The following is a 14,501-nucleotide window of genomic DNA, read 5'->3' as shown; positions in this document are numbered from 1 at the left end:
AGCTCGCTAGGTTACGGTCCAATTCTGTTCCAAAAGGTGAACGAAATTCTGAGGGTGATAGCGTATTTCAGCAGACGTTACCTCCTCGGTATAAATTTGGAAATTGTTACAGTTTGCAATGCGATTAAAACGACCGATACAAAAAAGGATCTTGTACCTAGGATATAGCTGAATGATGGGTCTTTCTACAAGATTTATATATAATCTTATTTTATATATATAATTTATATATATATTTATAATTATTTACAATATCAATGCAGTTTTTTAATGTATACGTAAAATCGTTATAATACTTGTGGGGGAATAGATTACTTTAGTATCCCTGTGTGGATTCGAATCAAGCTAAACTAAACTAAATTCGAATCATTTTCAATTTCAGATTCAGATCATCAAATTCACAGATTTTGAATTAATAATGGTAATAGTATGTAGGAAATTGCGAAGTGATTCAGGTCGGTTATTAGTATATCGCAGTTGATTTGGTTTGCTACGTCTCTATAATGATGAAAATTGTCGTGTCGATTATGATAAAATATTCGAACGTATTGTTCTCAAATATCGGTTCCCTAGGATGTGGATAATTTGTAAAGATATATAGTGTATCTCAGTTATTTTTCAAGATATCGAAAAACTTTACAGACATAAGATTTTCTGCTCAGAGAGGTTTATAATCTGAACGTAATAATCTTTCGCGCAGCTGGAGAATTTTTGGAGATTTCAAGGTCATCTTCACTTTTTTTTTTAGATATAATCATACAGTTTTTTAAACATTAGTTGATGCAGCTCTACGGTTTCTATAAAAAGGTATTGGCCTATTTATGCCCAAAAGTTAGCAGATATTCATTTACATCATTCAATTAGCAGATATTTATTTTTCGATAAATATACATTTACGAATCGTGAAAACCTTAATATACATAATTTGAATTTTTTGACACGGCGAAATCGATAAAATTAAAGCTAAAATATTTACTAATCTAATAAATTTTCGACACACATAAATTAATACTTCTACCTAGATAATGTTGAGCTGCATCAACTAATGTTTAAACAAGTACACGATTATAACTAGAAAGATAAAGTTCACATTATACACCTCTATGAACTAAAAAACTTTTGTTAATAAAGATTTTCGTTACTTCCAAAAATAACAAAGTTATTTAGGTGAACTCCTTTAGCTGAGACATTCTGCATATTGATCATTGTATTACATTACGAGGCCGAGACAAGGATATTTTCATGCCATCCCAAAGAAATCGATACCGTTTGACGCAATTCACTGCGATTGTGTCGGCCAGTTTGAAACAAATAAAGAAGGCTAGCAACATATTTTATTAATTAGTGGCGCGTTCACGAATTATTTACAATTAATACCATTAAAATCATTCAGCAGTACCGAAATATATTGCAAGTATTGAATAAATGGGAACCACTAGATGCATCACGAGCAAACGGACAGGTAGAAAGGTACCGTGGAAAGTCTTTCAACCTCGAAAACGAAGAGAGGTGTAGAATAGGCTGGATGGATTAGGCTAGCTTTAATTTTATGACAGGATCATTTATGGTAGGGTCATGGATTCGCAAAACCTCATAATACAGATCCTAGATAATGACGGGCATCTCGAAATTATGCGGGTACTTCATTCGCAGGTAGTACCGTTTCCTTAATGAATAGGGATAATTTTATTGAGGGATCTAACTACGGAGTGTGGGGAAGGCAGAGATGTCTTTTCGTAAGAGAACTGTGACTGACCGTCCAGCACTTGCATTTGCTCAGAAATTTTCTAACAAACTAGAAACTGTTATCTCAAATGTAGCTTACGGTTTTCGAACATTTTCATAATTGAGGAAATGATCGTCGTTTCAAGACGTTAGCAAATATGCTGGATTGTGTGGTCAAGTATCCTATGGAGCGAAAAGTGCAAGTCGAATATCGCGCCGAGTGTTTCAGATAGAGCATCAAGCAGACGGACGCGCGAATAGAGTGAGATCGCAAGCATGATAAAGTGAGTTAAGTTACATTGGTTAAATTGTGTGACTTGTTTCGCTTGCGGTTGTGCAGATGTCGTGCTCTTTTGCTCCTTCGGCACTTCCTCTTTTTGTCTAAACTGCGAGGAATGCATTGCTTAGCTGTGAATCGTCAACCAATCAGGGAAAAGCGGTTCTTATCTCTTCATATCGCTCGATATGACGAAGCACTCTACTGTAACACCCACCTACTGCCCAACCACCACTCACACCCACCACACATCGTTATGTACCAATCGTAGTTTAGCAAGTTTTTGATTTGTCGCCACACCGCACCAATCATCGTTTGCCCTTTTTCTGATTCGCCAACGCGATAGCGCACAGTGATGCGACGGCGCGCATCGGGACAAAAATCATAACTTCTAAACTAATTTATTTTCGATCCAAGTATGTCGATAATTTTTTAAAGGGAATGCGAAGATAAATCGATTTGTACATATATAATACATATTTTTGTTGTAATAAATAAAATATTTTATCATCATTTAGTATTGTAATTTTTTAGAAACTGTATTGATTAATTTTCTTTCGTAATATTTTTTATTTAGAATTACTGGGAATCAGTACTTTAAGTATGTATGCGGAACGATAGATAAAAATCTGATATGCAATATGTTGAAATTTTAGCCTCGAACAAAAATTAATCTATAGTTTACTTAGTACTAAGATACTAAGATATCGGTTTACATTTTCGTCGGTTCCGTCAGCGGGCAACGACGGTGATGTAAACTGTATATAATAGATACCGCGATACATCATCACCGGTACCATTAGATACACATCGTGCCCTGACTGTTTGGGGATCCCAGCGTCACGTATACAATGTGAAACGCGACATATAAACGTCTCTGATTGATGGATAAGACGAACCCAAGAAGGGTATAAAAGAAGCGTTTTTTCTTACCGGACACTCAGTAGAGTTTGGTCGCTCGATCGTTTTCGCCCACATACCTTCTCTCAATAAAGGAATAAAATAAGGTCTTTTTAAGAAAAGAATTAGAATCATATTCATTTTCATTCCATAATCCCAACACAATATAAACACATTATAATGTTGTTATGAGCCGAGGGCCAGGCAGTTTGGGTGGCCGGAGGTTGCATGCAATTGGAATATTTGGATGAGGTGCTTAGACCAGCCGATGTTTATTTCGACACGGGTGGCTACCTTCAAAGGGGTTAGGATGAGGTGCGTAGAACAGTCGATGTTTATTTCGACACGGGTAGCTACCTTCAAGGAAGTTAGGATAAGGTGTTTGGAGAAATTGGTGTTAGGGTGCCTCGTAACTTTGTTACAAAAGGAAATAAAGATATACCTCGAGCGGTTGAGGTATACCTTGGTGGGTTTTTACCTACTACTGGTTCGAAGCAGGAGATGGAAATGATTGAACTAGATACCAAAGAGAACTGGTAGAAACTAATTTATTGCTCGTCGAGTTTAACAAGTGTGAGTGTGTGTTCGCGGACTCTAAACGCGCTCTCAGTTTTTCGCACTGAACCGACGGGGGCTTCTGATTCTAGATTGTTACCTCGTAGAGTTGGTCGAAAGAGAATTTAACTCAATCTCGCTAACGTTTGCGTGTCGACGAATGTCACGAAACTAGCGCAATTCCCGGTCGCGTTTGAGCCCTTTATATACTAAGATTTTTGTGGAAAAATGGTAGTGGGAGTGTTGCTACGTGGCCCGGTTCCAGAACGTTCGTCGTCGTACCCCCTCGGAGGTACTCGACTCACGATATACAAATGCACCCCCGGCTGGCTGGCGCCAGCCTGGCGTATGCCTTCAGGAAGGAATATAAAAAATACGTTGGAAGATTTTCCGTACATTACAAGATCCTGTATTTTTATCCATAATATAACAGCGTTTGTTAAGACGAATACAATTACCTACAACATGATATCATTCCGTGTAGTAAAAATGACGTAAATGAAACACATTTGACTAGCCGCTAGAATATTGATTATACCATCTAATGTCCTCCTCTATACCAAATAACTTTTGTAGGAACATATTTTTGTTAACTTTAATTCTTCGCAAAATATCCCACCGATTCCACTTAATCGGATCACCCTGTATAATGGATTAAAAATATATTGGTTATGTTCATTATCATATTAATCTGTAATACTACAGAACTTAATTTGATAATACCTAATACAGTTAATGATTAATATTATGATTGAAATAATATTAATTTGTAATTAACTGACGTTAGTATTTTATTGTCGTTGGGATCACTAGCAATGGAAAGGATCGATAGAGAGTGGCAGAGTTCACAGTAAGAATATTGAGATAACAAAATATATTTCAATAAACCGGAGAGGAATCCACACGAAATACGACATGATCAAGGTAAGAATAGCGCAATCCAGAAATGAACCGATGAATACCATGAAGCGCACGAATGATATTTTCTTTGCTTTTTTTTTTGTAGATAATCATTAATTACGGATACCCCGTCCTCTCGCGGGACAGAGGCCGGGGTTATTCGGGGCTCCCTCGTTTTCACAGTCAGCCATGCCACGTGGGATTACGACTAGCTTCCAGAGTATACTCGCTAACTCCACCACATCCGTCCCTAAAGCGCCAAGGAGTCCCCGTGATCGACGTCTGCATGTCCACCCTTCCTGCGGTAACATCCACCTCGAGCCATTACCTCCTACCCCGGACCACTCGTTCTTTAGTGGCGACCCATTCGACCGCCATTTCGACCCTCCTCCGATCTAGGTCCGCCCCCTCCCGACAAAGGCGGCGATCACTATTGAAGGTGTCGGCCAGACGAATGGTATGATCCAGTGATCTACCAAAGTTACAAAGCTATAACGATAGTTGAAAGCGCAAAGATTATTAAACGTGACTAAGCTGCAAACACAAGGAGAAATTACAAATTATACATTACATCGGATAGGACAGGTAAAGGAGTAGGATTTTTAAATATTGGAAGGACCATGCAGCGCCGAACGTTCGTTACCATTGTTACCAGCCGAGGGCCAGGCAGCTTTGCGTGGCCGGAGGATGCGATTGGGATTTTAAAAGAACGATTTGAATTTTAAACAATTGTTGATTGAATAAAATTAAATTAATTGTTTAAACATCAAATGAATGAATAATAATTAACTATTATAATTCTCTTCATTGAGTTTAATCGATAAAACCTTTCATGATTCACGACGATTGAATTTTTTAATCAATTAATGTTCAAACATTGTACAAGAATAATTTATAATTTGTTTTTAAGCAAAAGCTGCAATGCAAATAATTATCCGTTTAATAGTACTCTTTATACATATAATACTTATTCTTAAATATATGCGTGCCTGTTACGATTATAAAATTACAAAAGCTCTTATAAAATTAAACAAAATCTTTAGCAATTAAAACAAACTAATAATTCACACACGTTTCTTTTTTTTTATGCTTACGATTTTCACAAACGATTAATGTTTTCTATTGAAATTTTCGATGTACATATTTAGATTTATACATGTGGTGTCACCACTTCTGTCGGGCTTAGATCGAAACGCTTCCTTCTTTTCCTCCTTCTTTCCTCCACATTCTTCCTTATCTACAGAACTGGCCTCAAGGACATTAATTGAAATCTTTGTAACATATAGAAGCTTAGTTATTTATAGGTATATGTATAGAAATAAATCATGATCATTTAACTTTTTTAATTTACTGGACGTGCAAAGATTTCTTACAATAATATAATGATTGTAATATCCTTCATTTTTATTCATATTATTGATCAAGTTAATTACAGAGGACCTCCCGTAGTGAGCTTCACTTTTGCAGTTTATTATACTTTATAGGTAGCGTTTTCATCGATTGTATGAACGCATCATATGAATTTGTGGTTTCCGAATCATAAAGTGTGTCGTAATACAAACGATATACAGAATAATCGATTCTTACTAAAAAACTTAAATGTTTGAAATATCGGTAACGGTTATCGCGACACGAGAATGGCAATAAGGTTTCTACATTCCCATTGTTGGATCACAAAACACAAATGAAGTATACATGGTCAGGGGGACCAGTTCTGTAGATAAAGAAGAGCATGGAGCAAAAGAAAGAAGTGTTTCGTTCTGACCCCGCCGGAAGTGGTGACGCCATGTGTTTTCATATATATATATAGATTGAAAATTTCAAACTACTAACCGTTTGTGCGAATCGTGAGGAAAACGAAAAAGACTTGTGTGTGAGAGACAAATTTTCCGTAATTTTATAATCACAAAAGGCACGTATGTATATATTTAAGAATAAGTATTATATTAAATGGTTAATCATTTGCATAGCAGCTTTTGCTTAGAAACGAATCATAAATTATTCTTGCACTAGGTTTGAACATTAATTGATTAAAAAATCAATCGTCGAAAATCATGAAAAATTCAATTTATTAAGCTCAGTGTAGAGAATTATACTAGTTAATTGTTTATTCGATTGACGTTTAAACATTTTAATTTTATTACTTTCATAATAAAATACTAACGTCAGTTAATTACAAATAAATAATTATTAAATTAATTTTTAATTTATAATGAATTATTTGAATTATAATATTAATTATTAACCATATCAGGCATTACAAAAACTATGTTCTAACTAATATTTTTTTCCTCAATGTAGATGGATAATACATTAGATTCCATTAGACCATCTTGTAATCTAAATGCACAAGATGAAGTATCATATTTATTTGGGAGAGACCCAAGTATTTTGGCCTATGGACAAAGACCATGTATTTCAGGAGACGCAAAAAAGAATTTGATGTCTGTTTATGAGATTGAAGAATCTAATTCTTTAGAAGAGACAAACTCGGAGTCAGTGAGGTTTCAGACTATTAAAGTCTATTTACGAATGAAACCGTTCCCCAAAAAGATCAAACTAACACAGGAGCAAGAGGAGGCATATAAAATTCTGAATTCCACTACGCTGCTGACAAAACTCCCTACTACGGACAATACTAGTAATTCTTTGAAAAGATCTAATAGTAGTGATATTGTACATAGAAAATTTACATTTACTCAAACATTTGGACCAGAGATTACTCAACTGGAACTGTTTGATCAAGCTGTTAAACAGCATATGATAGATTTTTTAGCTGGTCAAAATTCAACTATCATGACTTATGGTAAAGATATAAGATATCTTATAAATATTGTTTATATCTGAAGAAATGAAACCAACATCTTAATTACTATACAAGTATTATAACTTTTATAGGTACAACAAGTTCGGGGAAATCATTTACTCTTCAAGGGAGTATTACGTCTCCTGGTATTATACCCAGATGCTTAGAATTTGTTTTCTCTAATATTACTTCAAAACCATCTCCATCTTACAAACCAGTGAATCATTGTGATGTTGTCAGTTTGGGTCCTCTCGAACGTGCTCAAGAATTAGAAATGAAAACGAAATTGTTAACGTTTGCTTCGATGGATAAACATCACTATATTAATGCTTACACAGAAATGCAAAAGTTATTACAAGAGGAGTTACCAATCAGATCCAGTCAATGCATTGACACGCATTACTCAGTTTGGGTGTCTTTTGCAGAAATATATAATGAAATTGTCTACGATCTTTTGTCGAATGAGACTCAGAAAAGAAGAACTCCGCTGAAATTAGTTACAGATACACAAGGTACAGCTTTTATCAAAGGACTGAAAACAGTATGTGTCAATTCTGGTTCTGAGGCTTATCAGGTTTTGATGGCTGGACAATATAATTTAAAAGTAGCTGCAACAGCTCTAAATGCAAGAAGTTCTAGGTCTCATTGCATATTTACAATCAAATTATTGAAGTATTACTTTGAGAATGAACCAAATGCTGTTGAAGTTAGCACGTAAGCAACAGTATTTCTTATTAAATATAATGTTTAGCCAATTCGGTTATATGTAATTATTCTTATAAATATTACAGATTTGCCTTTTGCGATTTGGCTGGTTCGGAACGTTTGAAAAAAACATTGAATATTGGGGATAGATTAAAAGAAGCACAAAATATTAATACAAGTCTATTAGTATTAGGAAAATGTTTAAAAACGATTCATGTTGGGCAACTGTCTAAACAAAAGCCAGAACATGTTGGTCCATTTAGAGAGTCAAAACTAACAAGATTGTTTCAGAAAGCCCTTTCTGGTAGAGAACGTATGGTTTTGATAGTGAATATAAATCCTTTACCAAATCTGTATACAGAAACACAAAATGTTTTGAATTTTGCTGCTATTGCAAAGAAAATAGTTTTAGAACAGAAACAAAAAGTACATAAGAAAAAGTCGAGATTTTCACAAATAGTTAGAGAAAGTATGAAAACAGTAACAGATTGGGATACTACAGAATTAGAAAGTGAAGGTATAACATCTGTTAAAATTGCTTATATGTTGTAAACTGATTTATGTTAATTATATTTTTATGTATCTTCGCAGAGGTGCTTAACACTGCCGATAATCATGCTATACCTGATTATGTTCACATTGAAGATTACGATGAGTTACTTTGTGAAAATAAAAAGCTAAAAGACGAAATAAAATTATTGAAGAGTTCTGCATTAAGTCGCGATCTAGAGATTCGTCAAGAAATGGCGGATACTTACACGGCTATGATGAAAGACCTTGAAATTGAATGGAAGTATGTTACTAGTTTTAATGATTCCTTATGAGAATAATTTATCTTATGAAGTTGTATAATTCATTAGTATTATCATTGTATTTTAAAAATTATACCATCAATTGTAATCTAGGAATCATATAAACAATGTTGAGGAACAACATGAAGATATTCTTCAATGGTCTGTGAAACAAATTGAAGATTTCTATAAACAAAGATTGGATAAGCTTAGCAGTGACAAGAGAAAACGTTCGTCCATTCTAGATGACAATGTTGATGACAGAAAAAACATTGAAGAGTTGGAGATCCAAAATTCACAATTAACATCGAAGCTTGTGCTACTTAAAAGTAACGTGAAGCAACTTAAAGAATCGAATCAAACTTTAGCAATCGAAAAGAATAAGCTATCTTTCGAACTAGACTTAATAAAAAGAGATATGAATAATATGAAAGATTTGTTGAGTGCAGCTCAGAAAGATGTTTGCACTGATGAAGAAGCAACATGTTACGTAGAAGAATTAAAGTCTCAACTGTTTGCTAAAGAAGATCAAGTGAAGGTGCATGCATCATTATTAATAATTATTTAATGTCGTTTATGATCGTAAATACATATTCCATTTTATATTCTAATGATGTTGTTTCAGAAATTGAAAGTATTTTTAAATGAAGCAAAGGAAGAGTATATTACTATTACCACGGAAATAAGAGAGAAAGAATATACCATTAAGGAGCAGGAAGAAGAATTATTAGAAAAACAGGAGACAATTGATGATTTAGAAGCTGATCTTGTAAATATTAATATTTGCCTCACAAATGAGTGTAAAGAAAAAGAGGCATTAGATGAAGAATTAGAAAATCAAAATAAGAAATTGCTGGATTACGAGTGCAAAATGGAAAATATGCTCCAGATAATAAATAAATTGGAATGTGTGAAATTAGAACTATTAAATGAAGCGCAAATGTTGAAAAAAGCAGTTTCGATTAAAGATTCCACTGAAGACTCAACATGTAAAAATGATGTATGCCATATTTTAACTTTATGTACAATATATAAATAATCTCATGAATCACAACTTATATTGCTAATTGTTATGTAATAGGTTCCAGAAACATCTCATGATTCTCCAAAAGATGACAAATATCAAGAGATTGCTATCAAAAAAGAAATTTTTATTGATTACAAGACAGAATCGTTAAATAAGTCTACTGAGACTGATAACTATGATCCAAACACAGGTAGGTATAAGATTTTGTTTTATGCTGTTTGACAACAATACAATTAATTGCCGATTGATTAGGAAATGTAGAGGTTAATCCTCTAATGCGAGAAAAGATACTTGCTGTAGAAATAGAGAATTCAACTCTAAAAGAGAAATTAATTCAAAGTACGACCGAGATACAGAGTCTGAGAGACGAACTGGATTTAGCTAAAGTGAAATTAAAGGTTATATCTGATCAAATAAGCAACTTGCAAATGAATAGCATAAAAACTAATCTTGGAAGTGAGGGTTCCGTTGAACGAAAAATTGAGAAAGAAGCAGCAACAATCAGACAAGTGAATGAAAATGAAAGTCAAAGTGAATGTGGTCAATCTGTTAGAAAAGAAGAAGATACTCAAACAAGCTTTAGTGGCGAATTTGATGAAACTGAACTTATTTTGAACGAATTATCCAAACTAATGGTAAAATTCGATGATACGAAGTCGCAGCTTATGGACAAATGTCAAGTGCGTAGAGTAATATTAATATATATGTATCAGTTTTTATCAGATTTCTAATAGCACCATTATACAATTTAAGATGTTGGTTGAGTCTAAGCAAGAAGTATCATCTTTGACGCAAAAACTAGAAAGTTTGTCAGAAGAAAATATAGCAAATAAGCTTGTTTTAGAAGAATATAAAAACTCGATTGAAGTGTTGAAAAAGCAGCTTTCTCAAGGTGTGGATGAAATGCATCTTCAAAAATTATTAGAAGATATCGATCAGTCTAAGGTTACACTAAATATAAAGATTGGGTATTATGAGCGACTTATTAATGAAGTTGAAAAAGAACTTTTACATACTAAGGATGGTTACAATCAGTGTATGGAAGTACGTAGTGTTCCATAGTTTTACAATTGGTATCATAAATTTTAACTGTATCAACATTCGATGTATTTAACATTTATTCTATAATTGCAGAAATTAAATACTTTACAAGGTGATTTCGATAATCTCATTTCAAAGGTAAGTCAAGGATTAAACATAAAATCGTTTATGCACACATGCATATTTAGTGATTACGCTTTCAGTGCAAAGATGAACATATAGAAAGTATAAATCAATTGAAGATGGATCTGCATATGGGAATAGAAGGAAGTGATATTAAGACAAAGGTATTTGGATGTAGTATGACAATAAAAACGATAAAAATTAATGGATCCCTGAATCTTAGATAAAAGATTGTCGATGAATGTTATAACCTCGTGAAAAAGTATCAATATTTCTGGATTACAATTTATTTATTCAGGCTTTTATGAGCCAAACGAAAGTCTAAAGTTGTGTTGATTTTATTATGAAGTATATTTTATATTCGTTGTATGAAATTAGGAAGAGATAGTTTACTTCATCTAAGAATATGTAATTCATTAAAACTTTTTGTCGCGTTAACGTAGTATAAATTTCTTAAAACGTGGTCATTTATTCTGTCACACTATATTCTTCTTTCCAGTGCTTGGACGTACATGCTGCGAAAATCACAGAACTGGAGCACAAACTTGATATCGTAACGGAACTTCAGCAACAAATCGAAGAATTGAATAAGAAGTTAGAAATATGTCAAGATGAGAAAGAACATCTGCAAAAGTTGTTAGATGAAAATAATGATAAACTCTTAGAATTTGAGGTTCGTTTGGAAAGTGCAAAGGATATAGAACAGGAGAAAGATGCTGAAATACTATCGCTTCAACAAGGTCAGATATATATATTTGTTATTGAATAATCATTATAAGTGTTATGTCTCTAGTGAAAAAAAGTAAAATTGATCATGATTCCAGAAGTGAAATCTCTACTTCAAAAAACGGATATTGCTGATAGAGAGGGCAAGCTCATGGAAGCAGAGATAAAGAATACAATAAAGGAATTGACAGAAACAAAGGATAAACTTTCTCAAAATGAAAAACATATTGAAAACTTAGAGTCATGCGTTAAAGCAAACGAACAGAATGCTAAGATTCTAGAACTTCTTCAACAAAGTGCTCAAGAGAGGCAAACAGAAAATGACAGGTTACGGAATATGAATCAAGAACTAAAGAACAGTTTGATTGAGAAGGAACGGGAGATGGAAGCGTTTATGAAAAACAGAGATGATATGGTTACTAAATATGAGACGCTAGTAAGGAATCAACAAGAAGAATTAGAGAAACAAAAACAAGTAGCACTTCCTTACTAAATTGTTTAATGATGTTGAAAGCTTACAAACAAATTTTTCATTATGATACTTCTTTTATAGGCAACAGTACATCATTCTAAAGAGAAAGCCTATTATGAAGACGCATCAGAGGATCAAGTGATAACAAGAGAACGTAGGACAAGGAGGCCACCGAGAAAATATTCTCCAACATCAGATGTATCCGTAATCGAGCTACCTGGTTCAGAGACCAAGTATGAACATGAACATTATTATATACATTAGACTAGATGAAGAGGTTCTAAAAGGGAAATTCTTTTGTTTATCTCTGGGGCCCATTTTATTTATTTTGTAAACATACCTATACTAGACTTTCATTTTTATTACTACTTGCTCGTTTTGATCTTACATCGCCTTGTTGTTCTTCTTCTTAACAGAATTTATCAAAAGGGGAAAATAATTATAAGAAAATGTTTCGTTTTATTATTGAAGATCCATGAGCCCTTTGCACTGTAGTTCGAGCAATAAAATTGAGTATTGAAGAATGTTATTACTTAATTTTAGACGGACTGGTAAACGTACTGTGCTTCCACCTCCTACGGAATCTCTTTCGGAGAGAAGAAAAAATATTCGTAAAAAGAAATTATACGTGGCAGGAGATGAATCTTTTCATGATATTGAACCAGTCGAGGTAAATTTGTATGAAATAAATTTAATAATACCATAGATTATTAATATTTTTTATTTGTACAGTGTACAGAAACAAGTACACCTACGGAAGTGAAAACTCGCAGTTTGAGATGTAGGCGAAAATGATAAATTGTAACTAAAGTACATCGATTAAGTATGAGTTATCATAGCCGATAACTATGAAACAAGAAGAATTACAATGCAAAATATGCAATCTGTGATATATTTAATCCATACTGTAAGATGAATAATTAAAACCAGTATTTTTGTATCGCTAAGTTTTAGTGTCTATATTAAAATAATATATTTTTTAAGTACTATATGGCTTCTTTTGTTTATTCTACCACGTTCTTGGAGATTGGAGGCGTTACGTGGATACTGTATTATAAAATCACATTTTTATGACTTCCTACTCAGTGATGTTAGAATTAATGTTTGGTGGTGTCAATTGAAAAATTAATATAAAAAAAAGTATAGCATAAAAAATTATCATACAATTAATATGCTACAAAATTATCCAAGAATATGCATTAATAATATATCCTGTAGAAGAAGATGAAGTGGAAAGCCTACACCACCTACATGATCTCGAAAAATATAGGTGATACGAGAAATGTTTTAAACGAATGTGGGGTATCGATGATCAAATTTGATGCAAATTTCTATATGATATTCAACAAAAATATTTGTTTTTATTTGTTGTTATTTCTGAGTATAATCTCCGATTGTTTAAGTTTTATCGTATAAACTGTATTCAGTGAGGTAAATACTTTATTATAGAAGTTTATAAAATCAACAAAAACACAAATTTTAGCGCTAATTATCAATTAATTTATTTATGATATACGTTCTTCGAGTCCTACAAAATATTTGTTTTCCAGTTAAAATAGACGTAAATATAAAGATTAAAGTAATAAGAAAATGTGACTCTGACACATTTTAGGAATTTTCCAGATTCGCAAGGGAATAATTTTTCCTTGGTTGAATGTCGACTATTTCCTCTGTCTATTTCTCTCAGGCATTTGGAACATGTGTTTCTTCACCCTTTAGAGTCTTGTACATATATGTATGTACAACCCTTTGAAATTGTCGGGGAATCCTCACACTGTTTCTGACCAGAGAATTCAGATTAGAGGAAATACTAGTTATGACCAGCGTGACCATTTGCTTGGAACATCGCGAAGTGACCGTTGCGTCCGCCATATTTCCATAGATTATTTATATTTGTTGAAAAAGAAACTTCAGCCTCGGACAAAAATTAATCTATAGTTTACTTTGGACTGAAATTCGAAAATATCAGATTACGTTTCCGCCGGTTCCGTCAGCGTGCACTGACGGTGATGTAAACTACGCAGATTGCATTTTCGCAAAGGAAAAAGTTACTTCAATTGACCTCAGCTACCCCTCATTTTCGGCTGTTAAAATAATTGTGTAACACCCTGTATATCAAAGATACCGCGATATGCCATCGCCGGTGTCGTTAGAACACACCGCGCTCTGACTGTTAATGATCCCAGTACCGCGTATACAATGTAAGACGCGATGAATGACCGTCTATGATTGGTGGAGAAGACGATACCAAAAAGGGTATATAAGCAGGCGATTTTCAGTTGCCGGTCTCTCAGTTGATTTTGGTCGCTCAGTCACTTCGTACATGTACCTTCTCTCAAATAAAAGTAAAATAAAGCTTTTTAAGAAAAAGAATTAATATCATATTCATTTGAGAAATAATCCAAGCCATAATCCCAATAATATTTTTTATTTTTTCAGTGTACAGTAACAAG

The 14,501-nt window shown here is 33.5% G+C and overlaps 1 protein-coding gene across 3 annotated transcripts; it reads left to right on the top strand.

Moving 5' to 3' along the window:
• The first annotated feature begins 6,181 nt into the window (after positions 1–6,181).
• On the top strand, positions 6,182–13,037 carry LOC117223132 (uncharacterized). 3 transcript variants are annotated; one of them, XM_076521927.1, is made up of 17 exons: positions 6,182–6,269; positions 6,659–7,163; positions 7,256–7,877; positions 7,955–8,385; positions 8,460–8,661; positions 8,774–9,197; positions 9,285–9,659; positions 9,741–9,876; positions 9,948–10,366; positions 10,440–10,730; positions 10,821–10,865; positions 10,931–11,014; positions 11,350–11,590; positions 11,675–12,051; positions 12,130–12,281; positions 12,592–12,718; positions 12,781–13,037. In XM_076521927.1, exons 2-17 carry the CDS (start codon positions 6,659–6,661, stop codon positions 12,841–12,843), a joined length of 4,494 nt encoding a protein of 1,497 aa, XP_076378042.1. In that variant the 5' UTR covers positions 6,182–6,269; the 3' UTR covers positions 12,844–13,037. The 3 variants fall into 3 exon arrangements, with proteins under 3 accessions (XP_076378042.1, XP_076378040.1, XP_076378041.1); XM_076521925.1 differs by having other exon boundaries at positions 9,939–10,366; XM_076521926.1 differs by having other exon boundaries at positions 6,189–6,273; positions 9,939–10,366.
• The last annotated feature ends 1,464 nt before the right edge of the window (positions 13,038–14,501 follow it).

The sequence above is a fragment of the Megalopta genalis genome, chromosome 5, assembly GCF_051020955.1.
Source record: "Megalopta genalis isolate 19385.01 chromosome 5, iyMegGena1_principal, whole genome shotgun sequence".
Classification (NCBI taxonomy): Eukaryota; Metazoa; Arthropoda; class Insecta; order Hymenoptera; family Halictidae; genus Megalopta; species Megalopta genalis.
Note: the sequence above shows the minus strand (reverse complement) of the source record. Positions and strands in the feature narration are given on the sequence as shown.

Coding starts and splice junctions, on each gene's coding strand:
- LOC117223132 (XM_076521925.1), top strand. CDS start 6,659: ATGGATAATACATTAGATTCCATTAGACCATCTTGTAATCTAAATGCA. Junction 9,198..9,284: donor CTAAAGAAGATCAAGTGAAG/GTGCATGCATCA, acceptor ATGTTGTTTCAG/AAATTGAAAGTATTTTTAAA. Junction 10,731..10,820: donor GTTACAATCAGTGTATGGAA/GTACGTAGTGTT, acceptor CTATAATTGCAG/AAATTAAATACTTTACAAGG.